This window comes from Peromyscus californicus, unplaced genomic scaffold, assembly GCF_007827085.1.
Source record: "Peromyscus californicus insignis strain IS unplaced genomic scaffold, ASM782708v3 Scaffold_3__1_contigs__length_106647218, whole genome shotgun sequence".
NCBI classification, from domain to species: Eukaryota; Metazoa; Chordata; class Mammalia; order Rodentia; family Cricetidae; genus Peromyscus; species Peromyscus californicus.
Genome location: NW_026294551.1, coordinates 38,758,447 through 38,771,121, shown reverse-complemented (window position 1 = coordinate 38,771,121; position 12,675 = coordinate 38,758,447). Strand labels below are relative to the sequence as shown.

The 12,675-nt window shown below is 44.4% G+C and overlaps 1 protein-coding gene across 2 annotated transcripts in view; it reads right to left on the bottom strand.

Annotated features, from left to right (window-relative positions):
- Nucleotides 1–3,438: 3,438 nt before the first annotated feature.
- Tada2a (transcriptional adaptor 2A) overlaps nt 3,439–12,675 on the bottom strand; it is a 45,801-nt gene continuing 36,564 nt past the window's right edge. The window contains exons 12-16 of one of the 2 annotated variants that reach the window (XM_052759697.1): nt 11,932–12,003; nt 10,391–10,523; nt 9,838–9,881; nt 6,460–6,533; nt 3,439–4,297 (exon numbers count right to left, since the gene is read on the bottom strand). In XM_052759697.1, coding sequence (XP_052615657.1) covers nt 4,112–4,297; nt 6,460–6,533; nt 9,838–9,881; nt 10,391–10,523; nt 11,932–12,003 — 509 coding nt within the window. In that variant the 3' untranslated portion in view covers nt 3,439–4,111. The remainder of the gene's footprint in view (nt 4,298–6,459; nt 6,534–9,837; nt 9,882–10,390; nt 10,524–11,931; nt 12,004–12,675) is intronic. The other variant, XM_052759698.1, reaches the window with a different exon arrangement.

The following is a 12,675-nucleotide window of genomic DNA, read 5'->3' as shown; positions in this document are numbered from 1 at the left end:
ACCACGTGTATTCTGAAGTAGAAAATCAAGTGCATTAGACTCAGTTATCTGGCCCGAAAGGACACAGGACAAGTGCAGGCTGGCAAACCACAGGGTTTTCAAATACAGGCCCAGTTCAGTGACTTTCAAGGCTGCATCTGTTGGGTTTTAAAGCTTTTAGGAATCACTGTATTCTTAGCTGTATATTGTTCATTCCTGTTCTCAAAAGGGAAAGGAACCTAGAAACATGATGCTTGTGTAACAAGAAACTCATCTTAAGGAAAGAATTTTAATGTTTTAATGTCTGATGCAAAACATTCAGCTTTCCTGCAAATATCTATGTCACTGAGTGGGATGCTTGGTCAATGAAATCAATAGTTGGTTAGTACACTTCCACCGCAGAACATCTAACACTGGAAGACAAGACAACAGACAAGAACTTCCCTGCCATTACACAGGGAAACTAGCTATGAAAACCAAGTTGGCCTCAAAGTTGCAGCAGTCCTCCTGCCTCTGTCTCCTGAGTGCTGGATTATAGGTATTACTACACTCCTCTCTCTCTCTCATTTTGTCTTTCAAGACAAGGTTTTTCTGTGTAGCTCTGGCTGTTCTGGAATTCGCTCTGTAGATCAGGCTGGTCTCGAACTCAGAGATCTGCCTGCCTCTGCCTCCAGAGTGTTGGGAATAAAGGCATGCACCACCACCCAGCTGCTCTTCACTTTTGTATGGCATTCCCCAACTAAGTTCTATGTTCGAATGACTATGATTACCCAGGCTGCTCCGATTCTACTTTACTAAGATCCTGCTCAATTTCCTTAACATTTTAAAGGGCTGGTGTCTCAGTAAAAACAAAACAAAACAAAACCCTTTTATCTTAGCTAGGCCACAGACATGACAGTGTACTGTTATACCAGAAATGGTTCTTTTTGGGGTGATCTGATAGAGGCTGTCTACCTGTGGCTAAGTACAACAGTCAGGAAAACAACATGTACAGATTAGCAATTCAAACATAAAAAGCCATGCACATCACAGGTTGTACAACTGGCTTTTGTATATTTTGTGAACATAGTATGTATCTTGAAGGTATTCCCATTGGCGTCCTTTCAAACAGATGGATGAGCAGGCACAGTGGATCACAACTGTGACCCTGGTATTTGGGCGGCAGAAGCAGGGGGGTTGGAGTTTGGGAGAGTCAACTCTTCTGAATTGATGAGGGCTAGGAGAAACCTGTACCAGTGTAGCTGGCTTTCAGCCAACCCTATGTGGCTGCAGAGGAGCATGCATTGTTCATAAAAAGTCTCTTGCTGGTACTAGGTAGCCTTGGTCTAGGTGTTACGAATATAGATGGAAATAAAGACAGCCACATCAAATTCAGTAGGTGCTTTTCTAAAATAAATGAGAAAGATGCTGCAGCGACTCCTCTCAAAGGACTCCTGGACTGGAATGTAGCACTAGTCAGGCAAGAGCATGGCCCGTTCCACTGCAGTTCCTTGGGGAAAAAGTCATCGACATGGGCATGGAGGCACATACTTGTAATCCCAGCACCCGAGTGAAGGACACAAAAGGATTACAGGTTCGAGACCAGCCTGGGCTACATAGTAAGACCATGTCTCAAGATGAAAAACAAAAACTAACGTTCCCCCCCGCCCCAAAGCAAGCAAGCAAACACTTCCTTCCTCAAAATAAGGCTAGACCTTTGAGAAATTTGACAAAGCCGGATTCATCAAAGCAACAGTAACCCTACTTCCTAAAGTCTAGGGATCGGCCACGATAGCTTTCTCTTCCCCTCGCTATTTCCCACCATGTCTACTGATCCTCAAGCGCTCTCCAGCATTCAGTTGCTTCCCAGTTTTCAATCTGTCCTACCATCCTCCAGCTTGGGACGGCCACAGCTGGCCCTTGTGTCCTAGCCAGATCTCTTGGCCGTTTTCCTTACACCCACTGCTACCCACACAGCATCCTCCACCCTCCCTGTCTAGAACAGTTCCCACTTCCATCTGCCATTTCCCCACCTCCTTTTGATTTTCATCTCTGCCTCAAAAGCCCTCTTCTCCCAGGAAGCTTTCCTTCATCAAGATTAAAACCCTTCACACCACCACAAATACTACCAAACACTGAAGTCTAACGGTCTCAGAACAGCGATTACCTTTCACGGTGGGATGGAATCTGTTTATGACCAACCAGTGGTGGTGGTGGTGGTGATAAAAAAAAAAAAAAAAAAAAAAAAGCATTTTCTAAGAAGAATGCCTACTAAAGAAAGGAAACCATTTCCACAAGCTGCCCCCCCCTTTTGTAATTAAAAATTTTTTCGCCGGGCGGTGGTGGCGCACGCCTTTAATCCCAGCACTCGGGAGGCAGAGCCAGGCGGATCTCTGTGAGTTCGAGGCCAGCCTGGTCTCCAAAGCGAGTTCCAGGAAAGGCGCAAAGCTACACAGAGAAACCCTGTCTCGAAAAAAAAACAAAAAACAAAAAAAAAAAAACAAAAAAAAAAAATTTTTTTCAAATATTTTGACCATTATTTCTCCTCCTCCAAACTCCCCCAGATCCTGTCTACCTCCCTACCCACCCAATTTCATGTTCTCTTTCTTCCTCTTTCAAAAAAAAAAAAAAAAAAAAAAAAAAAAAAAGAACAAACAAAAAGCCCAGTAAGACAAAAGGTTGTCCTTTTTGAAGCAGGGACGTTGTTGGACTACTCCAGACCCAGTGTTCTTTTTCGTCCAGCAGGATACTCAGCCAGCAGAAGTGCTTGCTGCATCAGCCTGATGACCTGCCTGATCCTCAGAACCCATGGTGGAAGGAAAGGACGGACACCAGAGAGTGGTCCTCTGACCCCACGTGCACACGTGACAGCCATGCCATCTGCCCTGCCTGTGTGGATTTTAAAAACTGGATTGTTTTCTCATTCTCTGGATACCCATTGGCACGTTGCAAACACATTTCTGTCAGTTACAAGTCTGAATATGTACTTCCAACAAAGCACATCCTAACCGGGTGCTTGAATGTTAAAGGAATGAAAGAATTAGCTATTGGAGGTGATTTGTGCAGATTCTAAAAGTTATTCCCACCTGCAACTCTGCTTACCACAGACATGAGATAACCATGACTGTGAGTTTGGCTTTTGATTTTGCTGAAGACTTAAGGATCATGTTTCAGATGTGGTGGAACTACTCATCCTCATAGCCAGTGAGTATCCTGTGAAGCGGCTTTACTTGTGTTTGAAAAGCAGCTTTTATAGCAGGCCAGCCTTTCACCACTGAGAGATTAGGTTCAGGTCTCTATTGAAGCAAAGCTGGGTTAGGTGCATCATCTCCATCCTCATGGGCTTGGTATTCTGGGAAACCCAGGGTGACAAGGTGAGACCAGGACACACGTGTAAGCAGCGACAGTGCAGCATGCTGAGGCGAGCATCCAACAACCCAAGTGTGCTTTAGTTACCAGAATATCTGACACACCCACAAATTAAATAGCAAAACATTTTAATCCATTAATTCTAAAAATAACAGAGACATTTTATATCCGGTGCCACCTCCTCAAGAGTCTACTGCAGATCAGACAGCCAGACTGCAAAGTACAAACCCAGACATTAAAGTTAAAAATGCAGCTTGAGACAGACCATCATGGGGGAGATTTTCCACCTCTTCATCTCACAAACTAAGATGTCAGCTTAAAAAAAAATCCTTGAAAGAAAAGGCTTTCCTGTGCTTTAAAAACCCTCCTCTTCATTTAAAATCTGTCTGCAAGATGGGAAGGCAGCGAGTCAGCGAGCTTCACTCTCAAGTGCAGGGATCCAAGCTGGACTCCTGGGATAAAATGCTGTGGCTTAGTTTGGTTCTATTTTCATCAAAGCCATGATGTGAGGTACTATGGTTCTTGTTTGAGTTACAAGAGGTGCTAGGAATGAATGCCCACTCATGTTTAATAATAACTTGGCGAGCACACACTCTGCATCACTATTCCCACAACAGGAGCACTTTGCAGCAGGCACAGAAGAAAGTAATCGATGCACTCAAGAGTCCCTGTGTCTTTCCTTCTTTTCACAGTAAGACTCCACCTCAAACCCAAGTCTCCAGCGTGTGTACACTGTCCTCTGACCCACCACGTTCCACACTTGTGGTCTGCACTGCCTGCAGACTCAGGCTTTAGTGATGTACCCTTCTCGGATGAGGAAGTCATAGATCTTCCGGGTCTTGTTCACATCTATCTTGATGAGTGCTCTCGCCTGTGCCAGTCTCAAGCCTCCTTGCTTGTTACACTCATTCAACAGAGCAGACTTATACTCTAAATAGGCTCCAGGTACCAACCGCACCACCTGACAGAGCTGGAAGACATGACAAATTTAATGAACATTAGCATCTGTCATTCTCACAGTTCAATCCTGAAGGTATAGCAACCCCAAAGAAAAAAAGCGGGGCTGGAGAGATGGTTCAGCAGGTAAAGGCATTTGCCACCAAGACTTGACAAGCCAAGTTTGGTCCCTGGGATCCACATGGTGAAAAGAGAAAACCGACTTCTTGAAATTGTCTTCTGACCTTGACATCATACTGTGGCACACACATGACCACGCCCCCTCGCACACACACCCAAAATAAAGTGTATTTAAAAAAAAAAAAGTGACATCAACCTCCAACTATTTATGGAAGCTTTTGAGTGGCTGGACCACATTCCACTTCCTCTCTGGAAACAGACACTTAGGAAGAAAAAGGCAGGCGTGGTATCAGCAAGGAGAGCCTTCAGCAGGTGAAGGCTGGCTCAAGGGTCTACTTCAGTTAGGGAACAAATACATGTCCCCGAGGAGCTGCCATGCTTGCCCAGGAGTTGAGTTTAAATACCTGGAGTTGATGCCCAGCGCCATTCTGACACTAGTCTGGGAAATGACACAGAGCACATCAGGGCATTGAGGGGAGGTGGCATTGCAGGTGCCTGGATTCCTAAGTGTAAATCACAGTGTTGGTACTGGCAGAAGAGAGTAGCCTCTGCTTTTTTCAACTCCTACTATGGGGAGGAGGCTGCCTTTACCACTACTGCAGAAAGTAGATTCAGTTCAGTTCACCTGCCATTATCAGCAAGGAGCAGTCTGAGTCCTCATCATATGGGTAAGCAATAAAAAAAAGTTTGGAATTCCACACCATTCAACACACAACACTGAGAAACTGGTCTGTGACTTTCTTCAACACACACCCTAAAAGAAATGTTATTTTTTTCGGATGGATAAAAGGCTAACACAGGCCGGGCGGTGGTGGCGCACGCCTTTAATCCCAGCACTTGGGAGGCAGAGCCAGGCGGATCTCTGTGAGTTCGAGGCCAGCCTGGGCTACCAAGTGAGTCCCAGGAAAGGCGCAAAGCTACACAGAGAAACCCTGTCTCGAAAAACCAAAAAAAAAAAAAAAAAAAAAAAGGCTAACACAGGTCCCTGCACTGTGACTTCTTACTGTCTGATGTGAGCTATGCTATGGACCAACAGACGGGAGAGACACTGGGAACTGCAAAAGAACAAGATGAGCTGCTCTTTTGTTACACGTGTTTTGATTGATTTGGTTTTTGAGACAGGGTCTCTTGTAGCTCACCCAGGCTGCCTCTGAACTCACTGGACAGCTGACAGCTGCAGCTGTGCCTGAACTCCCGATCCTCCTGCCTCCACCTCCCAAGTACCTACATGGAGTACCACCCAAGTAGACTTTCATTTGTTCTGAGATAGCCTCTTCACTGTGTAGCCTAGGCCGACCTCAGTCTCCCCCATCTCAGGCTCTCAAGTGCTAAAATTAGAGGTCGACACCACACCTAACTAGATGTGCAGATTGAAATGTCAGAAACAGACAAAAGCAACCCAGACAGTTCAGTGATTACAATGTAAAGAAGGTCACAGTACTTTTTACAATCGTGTGTGTGTGTGGGGGGTGGGGGGGGGGGGAGTGCACCTGAGAGGCAGTCTGAAGCAAGCAGCACTACACAGGGATTTAGTTCCAGGCCAGTCAGTGTTACATAGTGAGACCCTGTCTCAAAAATAAAAATAATGGGCAACTGTGTATGACACTGAATTCTGTTCCTTATGCTGATCAACAGGCTGTGGAGACAATCACAAAACATTTTAAGGGATGGTTCCACTGCTGGGGTGAGTGCAGAACTTCTCTTACAGGAGACTTCTATTTTCATGTCAGAGCTACTTTAGGCCTACAGAAAGTCTCACTTACATAAAGCATCAAGTGGAGTACGCCACGTAAATGCTCAATAAATGACAGCCACTGCTATTATTTAATTGACACGGTTGCATGAACTTCTCTCTAAAAGGGGAAAGATAGCTTCGAGATGAAAGGAATATTCTGGTGTTCGTCAAAGTTAGTTCTTTAGCTTCTAGACTTCTCAGACAAGAGTTTTGCATGTCAGACAAGTGCAGTAAAATAGGTTTGATGTTGTAACAGATTTTAAGAACAACTCAATGAATTAATCAGCCCCCCTTTCCTGAGTTCCCCTCCCTTCCATTACCTCCTTCTCTTTTTCATTGAGTTTCTCTGTACCAGGGAGGCCGGTGAGGTTCAAGGGTGGTGCACTTCGTCTTCCTATAGACATAGATACAAAAGAACAAGAATTTCACAGAGGTGTAACTGCTCAAGTGTAAAAGAGAAAGCCTAACCCATTCCCTTAGGCTGGTTTAGCTAGCTCCTTGGTCACTGTGGTGGTTTGATTGAGAACAGCCCGCTTGGCTGATATTTAAATGCTTGGTCCCCAATTGATGGGATTATTTGGGAAGGATCAGGAGGTGTGGCCCTGACAGAGATGGGGGCGGGGCATAGACTTTTGAGGTTTCAAGAGCCTCCCACCATGACCAGCATGCTCTCTGCTTCCTGATCGCAGATCAAGATGACAGCCCTCAGCTGTTCCTGTTGCCATGCCTTTGCTCTGGATCATAAACTCTAACTCTTTGCAACCATAAGTTAAATGCTTTTGCGTAGAAGCTGCCTTGGTCCAGGTGTCTTATCATAGCAATAGATAAGTAAGTAATATAGTCCCTCCAATATTCATTTGAAAATAAAAATAACAATCTGTGTGCTCTTTGCTCTGTTGAAATACAAATATGATCATACACACCTTCATATCAATGACCACTCAGCACAGTGGAGGAATCTATCTGTTCCTCCCACACAGGAGACTCTAAACTCTGGAGCCTAGATGTTCATACATTTTAGAAAGGTTATGTTCTATGTGCCTGGACAGCTGACGAATAGAAACAGGAATCCTGCAGGAGAGAGATTCTCTCTTGTCACTACCTCCAGCAGGACAAGGCAAACATGGTAATTAACCAGTACCATATACCTTCAGATCAAAGGCAGTCAGGCCACCAAAGCTGTTTGTTTATTTTGCTTTGAAAAGAAGTGACATTTAACTGAAAGACCCACACTGGAATAACAAGCCAAAGGCCATATTTGCTGTATGGCAAAGCAAGGACCAATTTCAACTTCCTATCTGAGAAAGAAACCCAAACAGGAGGCAGCACCGGCCTTGCCAGGCCAGACCAGTATATAAAGACTAATGCACAAGAGCTTTTTCCTTTAGTGGATGATGATGATATAAGTGTGTGTGGTGCACAGGCCACAGATGTGAAGGTCAGACGACACTGTGTGATGTCAGTGCCCTCCTTCTGACCTAGTTTTTTCAGGGTTCCAGGAATGGAACCCAGGCTGCCAGCCTTGCATAGCAAGTACCTTTATCTGCTGGACCATCTCACTTGCCCCTGGTTTTATTCTGAACAGATGCTGGGGATGAGTGCTCAGTTGGGGATGGACGGACTGGGTTAAGTTTTGTGAGGACGGCCACTGGAATGAGGCAGAAGGAAGAGGGGACCGCTCAAGTTGTTTTGGAAAACCTGATTCTTGGGGACATCAAAAGGGCTAAGAAATGAAGGCTTAGAAATGGAGATAAGGGGCTGGAGAGATGGCTCAGCGGTTAAGAGCACTGACTGTTCTTCCAGAGGTCCTGAGTTCAATTCCCAGCACCCACATGGTGGCTCACAACCATCCATAATAGGATCTGATGCCCTCTGCTAGAAAGCAGAGCACTCATACATAAAATATAAATAAAAATTAAAAAAAAGAAATGGAGATAAAATCATGTGCTACCTCACAAGTCTCCCAAGGCTAGGCTACAACCACGGATGCTGGGCTCCTAATCTTTTACTGCCTGGAGAGCAAGTTAAGAGCATAGAGGGGAGCCAGGAATCTCAACATTAACACAAAGAGAAAGAAGGAAGGCTAACACCAGTCTGGGAGGAAATAGTAGGCTGCACACTCGTTTTAAATAGCCAGTATTAAGTTTTTTAATTTCTGTGTTTAACAAGGGGGGAGGTTTGAAATAAGCAGCTTATAAAATGAACCTGGATGCCACTGTCTTGGTGACTCCTTTTTAAAAGGCTCTCTTTTCTCTCAAGTATCAAATACTTACTTGAGGGGCTGGAGACACAGCTTAGTGGTTAAAAACACTTGCTGCTTTTGCAAAGAATCCAGGTTCAGCTTCTAGTACTTAATTAGGCAGCTCACAACTGTCTATAACTCCAGTTCCAGAGGATCTGATGCCCTCTTCTGGCCTCTGCACACATGTGATGCACAAACACATATAACTTAGGCGCATAGGCATAAAATAAATCTTTTTTTTTTTAAAAAAAAGATTTATTTATTATGTACAGTGTTCTGCCTGCATGTATGTCTGTATGCCAGAAGAGGGGCACCAGATCTCATTATAGATGGTTGTGAGCCATCATGTGGTTGCTGGAAATTGAACTCAGGACCTCTAGAAGAGCAGTCAGTGCTCTTAACCTCTGAGCCATCTCTCCAGCCCTAAAATAAATCTTTAAATAAAAAAGAATTACCTGAAACAAAGGAAAACAATTATCCACTAAGTGTCCGTATCTGAGCACTATTAGATCCTGAATATGGAGACTTTTGTTTTGTTCGAGACAGAGTCTCACTATGTAGCCCAGGTTAGACCCAAACTTTCTATTCTCCTGACTCATCTTCCCCAGTACTGGGATTACAGGTGTGTACCATCATAGCTAGTGTTACTGAGAGGTAACATTTCAAAGGTTTGTTGTTACAAAGAATGGTAAACTGGCAACTGGGTCAAATTAGACCACTATGCTCCTTATAGTGAGTGGTCTGGATGTTCAGATTAGGAGAAACGCTGTCGTATGAGGCAGGGGTGAATGGTGATCAGGACGACTGGCAAAGAACACAATTTTGGCTCAGGAACTTCATACTATTATCTCCCCAAGTACTTAGTCACAAACATAGTCACCAAGAATCATCAGACGCATTGGCTTAGTCTTGTTCTGTCAATTAATCTCAAAATAGGACACTCAAAAGAAGTAAAGCTCAGAAGCAGAGATTCCATAAGTCTCTAATTACAAGAAATCCTCAAATTTCTGGCAAGTGACCTGCTGCTCTTGTCAAAGCTCTTCATGTAGCACCTCCAAAGCACACTGCACCTCTGCCCTAGATACAACTCCAGTCCTGACTGTAAACATCAGTCAAAGAGCATCCTTCTGAGTCCGGCTCAAGACATGGGACATCTCTATCTGACCATCAAGTCTGAAAGCATGCTGGTGTCCACAAACCATCCAACAGCTGATTACCGCCACTCCACCAAAAAACCATGCTCCACAAAAGGAGGGTAGCTGTGTCACCACAACCCCTTGAGATGTAAGTGTCACAGGCCACACTTGCTCTGGGCTGGGGAATAGCTCAGTGCTGGAGGATACACATGCTCAGTATATATGAGAGGCCTTGGCTTCAGTCTCCAGTGCTGAAAACGAAAAAACCAAAACAAAAAACAACCCATTAAACCCGTGGTGATAGCCTGAGAAATCATTACCTGAGTTTGAAGCCATCAGAACAGAAGGACTCAGCCCAGAATCACTAAAACAAAGAAAAGGAATTTAAACTTAGGTCAGATCCAAGAAGACAATTTCTAAAACTCCTCATAGGACTGGGAACATTTATCAGGAAGGTCACCCAAAAAGAGCTTTAGTGAGACTGCATGACATTTTACAGGACATCTCACTGTACAGGAAAGAAGAGAGAAAAACTTCCCTCTGCTTTGCTAAGGGTTTATTTGTTTGTTTGAGACAGGGTTTCTCAGTGTAACTTTGGAGCCTGTCTGGGAACTTGCTCTGTAGACCAGGCTGACCTCGAACTCACAGAGATGCGCCTGCCTCTGACTCCTGAGTGCTGGTATTAAAAGCTGCACTACCACCACCTGCCCAATTATGTTCCTTAAGTCTGCCACCCCTATATTGTGTCTAGATGGACTGGTAAGAATCCTTACTACTCTAACACACCCAGAGTACCCACAAAAGTGTCCAAAAATACATGTGAAGGCCCAAATGTCCCAGGAGTGCTTCCTTCGGCCCACCCTAACTGCGCACATGTCAGCCTGCCGGCGCAGCCACTGCTGGCACGCGCTGCTGTCCTGGATGTACTGGAGAACTTCTGAGAGCATGGTGCGTTTAAGGCGCTCCTCCTCTCTAGTCTTCTTCAGGTGATCGTATGTCCTGGCACCTGGAGGGGTAGAAGACACCTGACTTCAAAGACAACACAGCGGAGCCAAAGGGCCTGCTAACTGAGCTGGCCAACATTGGCCACTTCAGGTTTTCTTTGCAAAACTGCTCTCATATCTCTTTCCTCAGGTGTCAAGTGTATGTCGGAGTCTGAAATATGTCATACCTGGTTCCTGTTCTACTTTTTTCATTTGTGAGTGAGCTGACCCAGGGCTCTGAACATCCTAAGATAGTGCTATACCACTAACTCTCCATCAGCTATACAGTACCTGAAGACATATGAGGACATATATCTTTTTGTACTACAGCTTTCCTCTATTTTATGGAGGCACAGATAGCAATACAAGGCAACCAGACTGAGTTATCAAAGTCCACACAATGCATCTTGTGCAACAGAAGAGTTACCTAGTGTCTTCTATAAATTAATAAAGTTACACAGATTTTAGACTACCACGCCAGTGGCTTTCACTGCTTCTCATGCTGAAGGACACCCCCAGGCCTATGCTGCCTAGTCAGAGCCTTTCCTTACGACCTGGCTCTTCTATTAACTAGCTCTTTAATCTCTCTTTTTTCTCATTCCCCCCCACCCCCATGGTTTCTCTGTGTACCCCGGCTGCCCTCGAACTCACAGATAACTGTCTGCCTCCTGTGTGCTAGAATTAAAGGCATGAGCCACCACCGACTGATTTTTTTAATCTCTCTAAACTGGCTCTTGATTTCTTTGTTAAATAAAAGTGATGATATCCCTTAAGCTCGTCACGATAGCCAACAACTTGAAGGTGAAATGTATCCCATAGACCTGGTACATGTTAAATAAATGATAGATAGTTACTGCTATTAATAAAATTATGACCAGCACCTTAAGTAAATTAGATGCAAGCACCTTAGCCCGAGTAGAAGCCTGGTAAATAAAAATGATTATATGCATAAATAAATTTTAAAAGGCTGAGATTAAAACCTGAAACATAAGAATCATACCCCACCCCACCTCACTCCCACATATGTGTATGTGTAGAAAGGGTCTCACTCTGTAGTCCAGGCTGGCCTAGAGTATATTATACAGACCAGGCTGGCTCCAGACTCACAGTGATCTGCCTGCCTCTGCCTTCCCAGTGCTGGGACTAAAAATGTGAGCTACCATGCCTAGCTAAGACTTTTTTAAAGAGCCACAGCAGACCCCAATTCTAAAGCAGTGTTTTTTTGCTGTGTGTCGTAACTTTTATTTTGTCCTGATAAACTAATGGTATTTATAGGCATTGAACAGATGAAATTTTAGTAGGAAGTCTGAAAACACATCTGAAGAGGTGTGTTTTTTTTTTTTTAAAGTTTTCAAGACCTCAGAGGTTCCCTTTTATATCTGCAAGTCACCAGCCAGCACTTGGATACTGTAGGTAGGGAAGCGTACTTACTACAAAAATTGGTAATGCCTGCTGTCCTATATTCCTGCAGCCTCTTGATTTCCCTCCGGAGCTCAAATTCCACTGTTTCCCCAGGAGAACAAAGGAGAAAAATTGGAAGAACAAATCAATGTCAGAGAGCTGTTGGGTGTGTCTCGGTGATTCTGTCATATGTAACAGGCTGGGTACTTTTTACTTTGAAGAGCTCATTAGACATGCCTCCCAAAGCCAGGTGGTGGTGGCGCACGCCTTTAAGTCCAGGATTTGGGAGGCAGAGATGGGTGGATTTATGTGAGTTTGAGGCCAGCCTAGTCTACAAAGTGAGTTCCAGGATAACCAAGACTACACAGAGAAACCCTGTCTTGAAAAACCAAAAAAGTTAAAAAAAAAACTTTTTTTAATGCAAGTGTTCCTGCTCCACCTCTGTGTTAGCACTTGTACCGACACAATCACATTCTTTGATGCAGTTTGCCTCAGAATGAGGCCCTGCTGCATGGGAAGGACAAAGCTTTGCTCAAGCCCTGGTCTCTTTTTAGCTTTTTCCTATAGGGACCAAGGAGCACTGCATTTTCCGTGAACCAAAACTTGCTGCTGAGCACACAGCTCAGACTTCACTGTTGGGTTATTCTATAGAACAGTCCAACCTGGGTGCTTTTCAGACACGCGATGAAGGAAAGCCATCCACAGGGTGTAGTTCTCTGTAGTGACACATAAGCCAGGAATGATATAAACTAGGACAGGAAGTAAAGGATAAGT